Source organism: Chlamydotis macqueenii, chromosome 11 (genome assembly GCF_036417535.1).
Source record: "Chlamydotis macqueenii isolate bChlMac1 chromosome 11, bChlMac1.mat, whole genome shotgun sequence".
Taxonomy (NCBI): Eukaryota; Metazoa; Chordata; class Aves; order Otidiformes; family Otididae; genus Chlamydotis; species Chlamydotis macqueenii.
Window position 1 is genome coordinate 7,181,057 of NC_141566.1, and position 13,364 is coordinate 7,194,420.

General features: G+C 39.9%; 1 protein-coding gene and 1 long non-coding RNA gene across 2 annotated transcripts; both read left to right on the forward strand.

Annotated features, from left to right (window-relative positions):
- Positions 1-55: 55 nt before the first annotated feature.
- On the forward strand, positions 56-9,547 carry FAM199X (family with sequence similarity 199, X-linked). Its single transcript, XM_086756563.1, has 6 exons — positions 56-367; positions 3,226-3,445; positions 5,193-5,342; positions 5,660-5,821; positions 6,927-7,187; positions 8,068-9,547. The coding sequence occupies exons 1-6, from the start codon at positions 180-182 to the stop codon at positions 8,236-8,238; spliced, it is 1,152 nt and encodes a 383-aa protein (XP_086612689.1). The 5' UTR covers positions 56-179; the 3' UTR covers positions 8,239-9,547.
- Positions 9,548-10,644: 1,097 nt separating this feature from the next.
- LOC147599379 (uncharacterized) lies at positions 10,645-11,909 on the forward strand. The gene is made up of 2 exons (XR_015259737.1): positions 10,645-11,044; positions 11,092-11,909. It is a non-coding gene; the product is annotated as an uncharacterized LOC147599379 (long non-coding RNA).
- The last annotated feature ends 1,455 nt before the right edge of the window (positions 11,910-13,364 follow it).

The window sequence follows — 13,364 nt, forward strand, 5'->3', positions numbered from 1 at the left end:
CCCCGGCGCCGGGGGCTGAGCACCGGAAGGAGCTCCGCTGCGCCGGCTGCGAGAGCGAGGCGCGTCCCCGGACCGGCCGCTGATGGCGGCGCCTGCGGCCCGGGCGGCGCGTTCGTGAGGCGCTCGCCGCCGCCTTCCCCTCTCTGGGCTGCACCGGGGCCGCTCCCGCCCCTGCCGCCATGACCGAGGAGCCGTACGAGAAGTTCCTGGCCCCCGAGGAGCCGTGCCCGCTGCTCTCGCACCAGCACCCGCCGCGGGGCGGCAGCTTGAGCCTGAGCGAGGAGGGCTGCCTGGACGTCAGCGACTTCGGCTGCCAGCTCTCCTCTTGCCACCGCACCGACCCGCTGCACCGCTTCCACTCCAACAGGTCCGCCCGCGGCTCCGCGGGGACCCCCGGCCGCTGTCCGAGGCGGCTGGGCCGCGGCGGCTCGGTGATGCCGGCGGGGGCCGGGGCGGGCGGGCGGGCGGCGGGGGGCTGAGGCGGCCGGTTGAGGCGGCCGGAGGCTGCCGCCTCTCCCCGGGGACCCCTCGGGCCGGCCCTGAGGCTGCGGTGGGGTGGGAGCTCCCCGTGCTTCGTGTCCCCGCTCCCCTGCCCGGTGCGGGTATGGCGGTGCTGCGGGTAACCCACTCGCACGGCCCTGCGTGAGCTTGGTCTGCTTTTGGCTAATAACATTACAGTGCTAATCAGTGTGAGCTGCGTGGGTTTCTAAGATGTGCTTATTCCTTCCCGGATTTCTTAAAACATGGTTTTGAGCAAGGAGAAAGTGATGTGTCTGTAATAATTAAAAGCAGGCCTGGCGTGGACACCCAGCACACCTGTAGAGGTTTGGAATGAGTCAGGAGACTCGGTGACTGCACTGATTCCTGCAGAAGCACTTCCATCCCATGCTACTAATTAAGGGCAAATTGTTGTGTCTGTAATTTGTAGAAAAGGTCTAGTCAAAAAATGCAAATGCAGCTCTACAAGGAAATTCCAGTTGTGCTTATAAAATCAAAGCCAAGCAGTCCTGCTTACCTAAGAACCTAATCCTGCTCCTATTTATGCATAGCATTCAACTTGAATGTAGCAATAGCTTCTTTTTGAGAACAGCTTGTGAGATTTCAGTCTTGAACATAGGCGTGGGATAGTTTTAGTTCCTCTTCCAGAGTTGCAAGATACTTTTACTGGTTATTAGTCTTTATACTACAACTTAATGAAGAGTGAAAAATAGGTAATCTTTCAGTTGAACTTGTACGACATCATGGAAACTACCGTTAAAAGTGTCATACACAAAGTCAAGCTCTTAATTTTACATTCTTAAATGAAGAGCCTTCATCAAACGTGCTACGCTTTCATCATCTAATTCTTAGGCCCTAAGAGCTGATTGTGACATGAACAGTAAGATGCATTCGTAGCATATCTGTAAGATGGATGTGTGATATTCACCAAATTTGCATTCATTTTGTATATTTCTCATGGTATTGCCTTTTACTTCTCGAGTGTGTTATTCAGGCTTGCTCGTATTACAAACCCGGGTTTGTAACCCAGGCATTTTAAGTCGATATTTCAGTTCTTTGAGCAAGGACGTGCCCTGTCTTGCAGTGAGTAAGCCATCGCAGATGCACGACTCAATCTGTGGTGTTCGCATAAGGCTTTCTGTTTTTTAAAATCATGAGTAAGTGTAATGCAGTTCCCACTTCTTGTTAATCCAGTTCACCCCAGCAAGTACGGCAGGCCCCTCTAGGTACGAGAAGGCGAGGGCTGACAGCCTGTACCTGCAGTGATGCTGCATACCTGGAGTATCTGTGCATAGCTGGTTGGTGGCAGAGCCCCTGTACCTCATCCTGGGTTTTGGTGGGTCTGGAAACTTTGTCCACTCTGTCTTTCCTTTAATTGGTATTTCATGAGTGCTGAAACTGTAGTAATGTTCAAAAGCATGCTGTGTCACCATGCTTATATTCTACTCTGATTGATTGCCCTGCCCACAGAAGTCTGGACCAGTAAAAAATCACATGTGTACAAGGGATGCAGAAAGGGAGGGCGGGTGGACAAAATCTCCTGAATCTACTAAAGAAAAGTTTTTTTTTTTAAAATGTCTTTAACATTGGATAATTTCACTGCTGGCCAAATAGACATGGGAGTGAGTCCATCACAAACATATTTAGTGAACCTGGTATGCAGCTTAAATAACGATGGTGAGGACCAGCCTTTCTGCATAATGACATGTGCAGCTTTTGCAGCTGGGCAGAGGGCTGTTTTTCTAGTTAGCCAGGCTGAAGTGGACAGGCTGATGGAACGGGAATGAATCACATGGGTTTGTGGAGCTTTTTAGAGCCCTTTTCAAGTTGTTTTGGCCATATTGCAGTGCTGTGCTGACTCAGAGTTGTCTCAACCTACTTTTCACCAGTATGTAAAATAAATCCAGATATAGAGACTGATTTCATGAGCGTGTTAAATTCTGGCTTGCTCTCATTAGAGTAAAAAACCTGTTCTGTGAAGTTTGAGTCCTCGTTTGCTTTCCTTTAGCAACAGCATTAACTAGCTTTTTGAATAAAATTATGAAGGGGGGGAGAGTGTTTAGTTTTGGCATGGCAGCATTTTCACCCAGGTATTTTCCCTGTCTTGCACTGTCTCATTCCAACAGCACGTCCAATATTTTTGGCATTCGGAGTTGAAAATAGTGAATAATGAACCCTTGGCTATATCCTTAATGTGTTTCCTTATTAAGCCTTAGTTTTGTGTGGCATTGTCAATCTAGAGTTTCTTTTTGACTCCTATTTCTCCTGATTTATTTACTACTTAGTATTGCTTATTTCAATTTATGTAGAAGTGTAAGTATCTCAACATATGGGAAGTTATATTTTTAGTTGGATGTATTTTAAAAAACAACCAACCAGCAGCAACAGCAAAAAGACAATTTACATGCTACAGGAATCATGGCTGTAGGATAGAAAGAATTAATATCTTAAAATAAAGGTGTAATTATACTAACTATATGTGGATTTTTACCTTGCCATTTTTTATGTTGAATTCCTTTTGGTTTTGTTTGTGGACTTTTAAAAAATACTTTGAAATGGAATACTTGAATTGACATAATTATAACTTATTTCAGTAAAATCAATGTATAATGTTACTGACAAGCAAAGTGGGATAGTTTTATGAAACTTAAAAGAACTAACCATTTTTCAGGGCACATGGTGCCAATATGTTTGTGGCTTTCTACTTGTTTTGTCCTTTTTTTGCAGGTGGAACTTGACGTCTTGTGGCACCAGCGTAGCCAGCTCAGAGTGCAGTGAGGAGCTGTTCTCATCGGTTTCGGTTGGTGACCAAGATGACTGTTACTCTCTCTTGGATGACCAGGAGTTCACCTCTTTTGATTTGTTCCCCGAGGGCAGTGTCTGCAGTGATGTCTCCTCTTCTATCAGCACGTACTGGGATTGGTCAGACAGTGAGTTTGAATGGCAGGTAAACGAGTTCCACTGTAAAAGTAAAATTTTGTATAGATTATTGAGTGCTGGGTTTAGCTTTAATTGAAAAGCCCTCAGCATTTGTTTCTTGGTAACTACTGAACATCAGAGCAGATATCTAAATCTTCAGAGATAAAGAAAATGTTTTGTTCCGTTTTATTCCAGAGTTCTTAATCTGGAGGAGAGACTGAAGGTCAGCTCTTCAAAGAAAGATGCTTACATACTATGGTAGTTTTGTTTTAGTGACCAACATGGGTCTTGTAGCTATGAGCTTTGTACTGAGGATCTGCCCTGCTAATGAAATCTGGTTATAAATGTCTGCTTCCAGTGATTTGGTCGTATTAAGTCTTCTTTTGGAATGGAGCTGACACCTAGGTAAAGCATAGAAGCTCTTGCCATAGCTGCTTCCATTTTTATTTTTTTTTTTTGGTACCAGTAAGAGTACAGAGCTCACTTTGTCTCACTAGGATGGGAAAAGTGTGAGTGTGAATCGCATCCTCCTTTTTCCTGGTCTGTACTGAATGCAGGCCTGGTCAGGTGTCTCTATTTTGTGGCAGTCATCTTTGATCAGCAGGTTTTCAATTGTGATAGGCAAATCTTCTTTTAAATTATATACTTAAATTGACTTTTTATGTTATAGACTTGAATCAACTCTGAACATGTACATAACTTTGAAATAGGAAACATAGTGCTTCAGAATATACTGAGGAATACTTTTTGTCATAAAGCTTAGTCAAAGCGTGTACAGGCTTCTAAGTGCAGTATAAGGACTGAAAACACTGATTTCAAGAAAGCACAAACCTATTCCAGAAGATGCAAATAAACTTAAGATAACATGGACTGAAATCAGCTCTCGGTTTTTTCCTTTTTTAGTCTAACTGCTAATCTCTGTGTATATTGTATCACAGAAGTGGCACTACATTTGTATAGTGCAGGCTGTAGGAACAAGTCAGGTTGGATCCCAAAGATTCAGAGCTTCATTAGGTTGTGAAATTTTAGTTGCCCGATAAAATCGGCAATTTTTTTGAAAAGAAGCATTTCCCATGTCTTAGTTAGCTGACAGCATGTTTGATTAGTAACTAATCCTTGTTTTTTAAAACAAGCATTTCTTAAGAAACATACTTGATTGGACTTGAATTTTGGAAGGACTTCTTCAGCTTTTTATGGTGTTATCTGGTAGAATCTGAGTGTGAGTAATCCAACTGTCACACTTTAACTGGAAGTGCATTCAGAAATTACATGTCAGTTGTATAAATGAAGCTAGCTAAAGTTCTGCAGTTGCTTCCAGGAAAATGACAGTGATTTTAATTGAATTGTCTGATGTAATTATGGGGTGTGGTACAAATTATAAACCTACTTTGAAATGATCTTGCTTAAACTAGACTTATGCTTTTAAATGGGAGGTTTTAGATCTAGATTGGATTGTAATGGACAGTTTACACTGATGGAGAAGGGAAATAGTTGAGGTGCCACATCATTCCACTGTTTCCTTAAGTGCGACTTCTTAAAAAGAGGACTGATAAGTAGAAAATAGTGTGAATTGAGTTTGCTGCACTTGCTGTTTTGTTGGAAGATTCAAAGGAGTACTGCAGGGTTATGAGTAATTATTAAGAAGTTGTTAGAGTACGTAGATAAGCGATGCTTTACTAATTTGAGAGTATGTTTTGAATTGTTAATGGTGTTAGAATGACTTAAAATCTGCATACTTATGCTAAGGCTTTGTTCTTTCTCTTGCATATTACAAGTTGCCTGGCAGCGACATTACAAGTGGGAGTGATGTACTTTCTGATGTTATACCTAGCATTCCAAGTTCTCCTTGTCTGCTTCCGAAAAAGAAAAACAAGCATAGGAATCTTGATGAACTTCCATGGAGTGCAATGACAAATGATGAACAGGTGAGATTGACTTTTTTTGGAGAAATTTTAGTTAGTGCCACATCTTAAAAGACATACTGATTGCTGTAGGTGTAAATGTAGACCTATGCAGCGCTGCTTGATTCTTGAAACTACATCTTCTTGTCTTTTGCGTCTGTGTTAGGCAGTTTAACGTGTACTCAGGTTTTCAATCTGAATTTTTGAGGATAGTCAATGAGGCTGGAATCGTAGGAAATGTGATATTTGAACACATTTTATTCTGTTGGTCCTCCCTTTTTCCTGTCACTCATTTAGAATCTACAATACTTTAAAGTGACCTGTCTTTCTTTGAATCCTAGGTTGAATATATTGAATATTTGAGTCGCAAAGTCAGTACAGAGATGGGCCTTCGAGAGCAACTTGATATTATTAAAATTATTGATCCTACTGCTCAGATCTCGCCTACAGATAGTGAGTTCATTATTGAATTGAACTGTCTCACAGATGAAAAACTGAAACAGGTAGGTTAAGGTTTGTACATATGAGTTCAGGGTTTCAGCATCTGATAGGTCTTGCAAAATCTCGTAGGGAATTGTGGTCAATTTTTATACATAATCATTAGATATGGGGAGATACATTAGAGCACAGTATTGCCAATGAGGGAAAATAGAGTTCAAAAGCCCATTGTATGTATGAAACCTTTATATTAAAGGCTGTGGTTGTATATTCTCAGTATTCGTTAAGCCTAAGCTGATGTGTGTGTAATGAGTTATGCTGTGGGCGCAGTACTGCTTGTGACAGAATGTATTCCGCTTCATGACCATCAACTGGTTGAGGATCTTTTATTTGTTTACTGAATGTAAATTCGCATGTAACAAAGGATTGGAATTCATTGGGGAAGACTATAAATTTCATGTGAAAAGGGATATACAGAACAATACATTTTAAATATGTTACGGAATACAAATTATAACAAAGAAGGGTACCTGATTGGTATGGTAGGTATGTGTTGTCTTTGTCTTTGTTCTGTTGTGATGTGTTGTTGGGAAAAGGTGCGACATCCAAACAAGGTGAACTCCTTAGTGTTACTCTGTATCTGTGATTATGATGAAGGTTAAGGTTGATTGAAAATGGAAAACATTCACTGCTCTTACAGGCTTGGCCTATTCCACATTTTAAACGTTTCGTAAGTATCAGTTTAAAGTAAAAAAGTACCGCTTTCCGTACAGCCACTTTGGTTTGAGTATACCTGGCAAAATAGAGGGTTTTGATACATTAGGTAAACAACTTGGTTCAGTAGAGCTTGACTGATATTCCTGTTTGGTGTTAAAATAATACTTGCTGTTACGTAGTAGAAAACTTGGGGGGCAGAAGAGGGGGGAAAACCCAAACCTTGTTACTTAGTTTTCTTCCTTCCATAAAAAAGTTAATGTTAAGTTCTCTTAATGACTGCCAGATACCTTGGCATTTAAGTAGCCACAGCAAAATGTTTTAGAATACTAACTGAACTGATCCAATAACTTGATCACTATTAGTAGGGAAATTGTGGGTTTTTTTTCCGTGAAAAGGGCTATCTCAGTACAGTATTTATCAAGCTCTAGTAATTCTGCTGCCTTTGTTCTAAAGGTGAGAAACTATATCAAGGAACATGGACCTCGTCAGCGGTCTACAAGGGAGAGCTGGAAGAGGAGCAACTACAGTTGTGCAAGTACCAGTGGTGTGAGCGGTACCAGTGCCAGCAGCAGCAGGGCCAGCATGGTCAGCTCAGCAAGCAGCAGTGGTTCTAGTGTTGCTAACTCCGCTTCAAACTCGAGCGCCAACATGAGTCGAGCGCACAGTGATAGTAATTTGTCCACAAGTGCTGCAGAAAGAATCCGGGATTCAAAAGTAAAGTTTCTAATTATGTACATGTGTATTAAGCTGTCTAACTTGTTAAGGCTGCTTTTGTGATCTTTACTGGGATATTTGTACTGAAGGCACATGGTTAGAACTGAGGATCTGCTGAAGTTATCTAGCTAAACCAATGCTGACTGTTTCCTCTGACATGACCGTAAGGAATTTAGACTTGTGCTTTTCCTATCACTTCTCTTCTAAGAGAAAGCCTGCTGTTTGTACGTAGTAGATCTTCTCATTACTTTTGTTTAGAATGAGGAGAGTGGGAGCTGAGTAAGGCTTATGTATCTAATTTAATTCTTTGAATGAACACACAGTTAAAAAAAATATTCAAGATTGATAACCTAATGCAGGCATAATTTCTGGATAGTAAAGACTTTGCTGTGTGTTTTTTCCCAACCAGAAGTTTCATCAGGCTTTTTGAATCTTCATTAGTTTATTCTTCCAAAGTGTCTCATGAGATTACTTGGTAAGGAGTGACCTGCTGAAGCATGTTTCAGTTACAGTACTGTGGCACTTATCCTGTCTCCATAATTTCAATTTCAAGTGTGGAGCAGAGGAGCAGTTCCTGCTTGCTCATCAACATCTCAGGTTGTTATTTTAAGACTGTAACATTTCCCCTACAATAAAGATTCTTCTGATCAAAGACTCAGCTATGCAACGCCACAGGGTGATGTTGGGCCTCGTAAATCAGTCGTGGTAAATGGTCTTGATATTATTTTGGATGAATGTTTGCACCACCTCTGAGATTTCGTTTTAGTTTTTTTTCAGAGCAGACATTTTAGAGGCTAAATTATATTTGCCAGCTTTAAAGGTGGTTTCTAATCTACAGAACAAAATATTGTTTTTTTTTTCTCTCTTCATATTTTGACAGAAACGTTCCAAGCAACGGAAACTACAGCAAAAGGCCTTACGCAAGAGACAGCTGAAAGAACAAAGACAAGCTCGTAAGGAAAGACTGAGTGGATTATTTCTTAATGAAGAAGTGCTCTCTTTAAAAGTGACTGAGGAGGACCATGAAGGAGATGTGGATGTTTTAATGTGACAGGGGTGAATTTATCAGTGTTCTTTCTAAGCCTTAAATGTATTATCCTTATTGTTTACATACATTTCTTGACCAAATTTTGATTAGTGTTAACAGTATAAACCAGATTTTTCTCAAGTGTAACATTGGTAAGAAGGTCTAAGTATTGAGTAACTTCAGCTTTTTGAGATTAGTTTTGCAATGAAGACTTCAGAAACTTAACTGACTTCTGAAAAGCTGCTGAATAGATACAATTTTAAGGAAATTTGAAGTTGGCTAGCATGCTAACTTAAGTCTAGGGGAGCAGGACATGCAAGACGTAAGTCTAGGGGTGCTTTTGGATGACGCTAAGCATGCATTACTCTGCTTCAGCTTTTTTGTTTTTTTTCCAACTTAGAGTTAATATTTCTCTTGGCTTATTCTGTCGTCCTTTTCCATTATTAGGAAGATCATTTAGCATGAGGAAAAAATCTTTAGTTCTATAGAACTTTCTTCAGTCTTGCTCTTGGATCATACAAAATCAAAGTACTGTGATAAATTATTTTCTGGAAGTTGCAATTTAACTCAGACCACACAGAAAACAAGAAGCAGGACTTCTAGTACATGGAATCTGTAACACAAACAATGCCTAATAATGTTCTTTAGGAAGCAATTAGGATTAAAAAAAAAAACAAACAATTTACAAGCTTAGTCTTCACAAAGTTATTTTGCTGCTCAATATCTTATAGTATGATTATTACTAATGGTTGACCAGTACATCTGTAGTATTGCTATGAAAAGATTCAAATAAAAAAAAGATCTTTTTGCATTGAAAGTAAACTAATGTGCAATTCAGTTGTCTAGGACACTACTTACAGTAGTTAAAAATGCTACTGGAAACAGAAGTACAGACAAATGGCACACAACTTATGGTGGGTTTTTTTCCCCAGAAGCATATCTAAATAGATTCATGCTGTTTGCAGAAGAACTTAAGGCAGCTGTGCTTTTTAATTGTATGTTTAGCTAAGGGTGTGTGTTCTGTGCAGGTTGTTAAACCGTTACATGTTTCAGAATTTTCCTTTTGTTGTCTACCTGCTTTTGAAATTTCTTTTGCTAAGAAAATGAGGTAAAACTGTGGCTTTCAGGTATGGAGGTAAAAGTAGTTTTAGCCTGTTGCTTAATTCTTACAGTCTGTAAGGTGACTTTTGTCTTTAGCTTGGAACTACTTGTTACACAACTCCTTCCCCCCACAGCTGAGATAAGTGATACTTCTAAATTTCATAGAGTCATTGAATCATTGAATGGTTTGGGTTGGAAGGGACCTTTAAAGGCCATCCAGTCCAACCCCCCTGCAAGGAGCAGGGACATCTCCAACCAGATCAGGTTGCTCAGAGCCCTGTCCAACCTGGCCTCGAACGTTTCCAGGGATGGGGCATCCACCACCTCTCTGGGCAACCTGGGCCAGTGCTCTACAGCATTAAAAAATTTTTCCTAATATCTAATCTAAATCTGCTTCCCTTTATTTTAAAACCATTACCCCTTGTCTTGTCACAACAGGCCCTACTGAACAGCCTCTCCCCATCTTTCCTGTAGGCCCCCTTTAGGTACTGGAAGGCCACTATAAGGTCTCTCTGGAGCCTCCTCTTCTCCAGGCTGAACAGCCCCAACTCTCTCAGCCTGTCCTCATAGGAGAGGTGCTTCAGCCCTCTGATTGTCTTTGTGGACTCCTCTGTACGCTGTCACAGTTCAGTAGAACCTTTCTTTTCTGCAGTGACTTTGAAATGTATTTTTTTTTTTCTGAAGAAAAGTGCACACAAAATACTGTAGAGAATTGAGACTCCAAAACGAATTCTAAGAAAGGTGCAGTATCTCAGTGTGGTGGAGCATGAAAGTGTGTCACTTCATTCTGTTTCAGCAGTTCTTCAGAGTTTAAAATCCCTCAGATTTTGAGAGAAGACCCCCTCAATTTGATGAGGCACAGTTCTTTTTTGTCACCTGTCTACTAGCTTCCAGAGATCGTGAAATGAGGGAGGATGGTGTTTCCATCTTGATCTTAGTCTGAGCATGTAAGTATAGATTAATCTAGGTGATTAGATGAGTCTAGTTGCTCATCTGTTACGTTGGATGAAAATGTCCTGGGCGCCACAGTAGCTGACTGGTATGTCATCTCTCTCTAGGTACTTAAGTCACTTGTGTGACAGTTAAAATGGTAGAAGAGAGTGATTTCCAGGGGTTCCATGGTAATAATTTATAGCTCTGTAATCTTGTATTCCTAGGTTACAAGCATCCTGGGACTACAAAACTCAATGTTCTGCAGCGAATGCAGAATAACATCTGGCTTACCTGAATGTTGTCTTTGCCAAGTACTTGGCATCTCAGTGAATCAGACTTGAAGTAGCTGTGCGATTCAAGAGTTCTCCCATATACTTCTGCATGTTTGGGTTTTTTTTTTTCCATTTTCTTTTCTCATCCTTCTTAGTCCTAGTGACACATTGCTTTCATGGAGGGGAGAGGTGCTTTTGTCAGGTTCTTGTCTTTCCCTGCAATTTGCTGTATGCTTACCCAGGGAAGTGGTTGAGTAACCGTCCCTGGAGGTATTTAAGAGAAGCATTGACGTGCTTAGGGACATGGTTTAGTGGTGGACTTGGCAGTGTTAGGTTTACAGTTGGACTCAATGATCTTAAAGGTCTTTTCCAAAGTAAATGATTCTATGAATTTGTATCGAATACCTGTGGCATTAGTCAAACAGTTGGAATTTTAGTTAAACCTGGTCTTGCTGGTTTGAGTGCTGGCCACTGTGGCTACCACTTTGTTTTACAGGAAGTTATCTACAGATTATTGGGTTCAGGTAGATAAAGAAGTGTAACAGTGTTATCTACAGATTATTGGGTTCAGGTAGATAAAGAAGTGTAACAGACTGCTAAAATAATGCATCTTTATTAGTGCTTTTTCAAAAAAGAATCAAATATCTACTTTTTATTCATAGATTAAAAACGTCAAGCTTAAAAGCAATATAGAGATAAACAGGAAAAAGCTCATAGTTGTATGGCTCCATGGTACTGAAGCTGTGTATCTAGGTGCTTTGTACCCACTGTAATATGAATGTAATCAGTTTACACTCTGTAACATTAATGGTTTGCTTCCATGGTAACTTTTTCTCTAAAAAGGCTTAGAAGGAGCACTGAAAGTCTGATTGCAATAGGACTGTAAACAATAGAGAACATTCTTTTCTAATATGATTTTAAATATGAGGAAGAAAGCTAGCTGCCTGACAAACCTGTCTAATTTTTGTGTGTGTATCTAATGTCACCCTTTGTCTCTCTTAAGATAATATCTATTTTTCTTTATCTGGGAAACTGATTAAAAGATGGTTATAGTATGCTCAATATGGGGTGCTAACTAAAAAGAGCAAGAAAAGTCTTTGTAAGACTTTCCTAGGCTTAACTTTTAGTTCTCATGTTGTGATTTGAAACCTGTGAAGATCATTCTCTGGGGAAAAAACAAACCAACAAACCAACCAACCTGCTTGAACTTATTCGTATGCATTTACATCAGAGTGCGTATACAATATAGAAACCTATAAAAATGGCAATATTTAGTGTTCATCTACGCTGAATGGCCTGAAGCCATTTCTTTTCTCTGAACACTCTTTTAGTTTTGAAATTGGTTGATGCATTGGTCTATAAATATTAATAAACCTGACTTTTTCTGGGCTTTTGAAGTTCATTCTTATAAGCCAGATTTCCATGGCAAATGCTGTTAGATTTATTGGTTTAGTGTCTTTAGCTTACTTGCAAGTCTTGGGCATAGAAGGGACGAGTCAACATGCAATTTTCCATATAAGGATTGCAAAGATAGTTTATTAATCTGCCAAGGGCAAATCCTAGTAGTAGTCAAAGCTTGTCTGTTTTGACTATTAACTCTGATAAATCATACTTGCATTCTCTTTCATCTGGCTAACTTTAAAACATTTCCAAATTATAAATAAATTCTTCAATTAAAAAAAAATTGTAATGTTGAAGCCTTGAATATAGTTCATAACCAAAGCAAGGGGAAAGTGGGGTTTTGTGTTGGTTTTTTTTTTTTTTTTAAATTTTTTATTTTCTTTTTTCAGGGAGAGATGGGTTATATTAGAATATATTGGTACTGCTTAAACTAAGGGTTTTTGTTTTTTTTTTGCAGGTTCTCTGCTAACTGCATTGCTAATATGCACTTTTGTATAGAAAACTGTCCTCTGTACATGCTGTATCTACTTTACACAATGTTTATAGAGATTTTTCTGAAGTTGTGAAGGATTTACTGAAAGCTGCAATGCTGGTGACTGATGCTGTTGACTTCAAGTTTTCATTGTATTTGAAAATAGTTATGTGCATATTGAAGTACAGGTTGGAATTAAAATTGATGACATAGCAAAGATACTCTGATGGAACTATGTGGTATCTTCTTCAGAGCGATGGGATTCATATATAGGGCTTGCTTACTCGCTGTTCAGGCAGAAAGTACAAATGAAGTGACACATGTTAACTGTTTTTTTTTTTGTGACAGTTAACTGCTTAACTAGTGCAGTTTGTTATCCACAAAATCTGGTCAGAATTGTTTCATAGGAAAATGTTGTAGCCTAAGATCTTGTACTGAAAGCTGTCTGTTCTTAGCTTTGATGTCTGTGCCTGAGGATTTTTTAATATATATGCTATATACTACATACCTGTGGGCATAGGAAGTCTAATAACTTTTTTTTGGCAGCAAGAACTCTAGATCTTCTGCTGTCTCTCTCAGTACCCATAGCCATCGAACCACCACCTATCCCATGACTTTTAAGATCCCTAATAGGATTTACAATCTGACAACCTACTACGCTCTTACAGTTCATCATGCAGGCACCTGTGTGTCACTATTGTAAATCCAGATCTCATTTGCTACAGCAGAAGCCAGTATGCTTGGGGATTCCAGAAGTGATACACATCAAGACATGCAGCACCAGTAAGGACACGGCAGTGGCAATGGCTTTGCAATCACCAGCGTTCGAGTAGGCTGCAGTGAGGACACTTGCCAGCCTGTACATTCTGTGATGTCGCTGAACGAAATCTGCCTTCTGCAATACCGAAGCTTCAAGTGTAAATTACTAAAACTCTTTTTTCGCTTTGTAATCCAGCACAAAATTCCTGAAA

Bases quoted from the DNA above. Each gene is read 5' to 3' on its own strand.
- FAM199X (XM_086756563.1), top strand. From the start codon at position 180: ATGACCGAGGAGCCGTACGAGAAGTTCCTGGCCCCCGAGGAGCCGTGC. The intron at 368-3,225 runs GTCCGCCCGCGG...CTTTTTTTGCAG, and splicing joins CACCGCTTCCACTCCAACAG to GTGGAACTTGACGTCTTGTG. The intron at 7,188-8,067 runs GTAAAGTTTCTA...ATATTTTGACAG, and splicing joins AAAGAATCCGGGATTCAAAA to AAACGTTCCAAGCAACGGAA.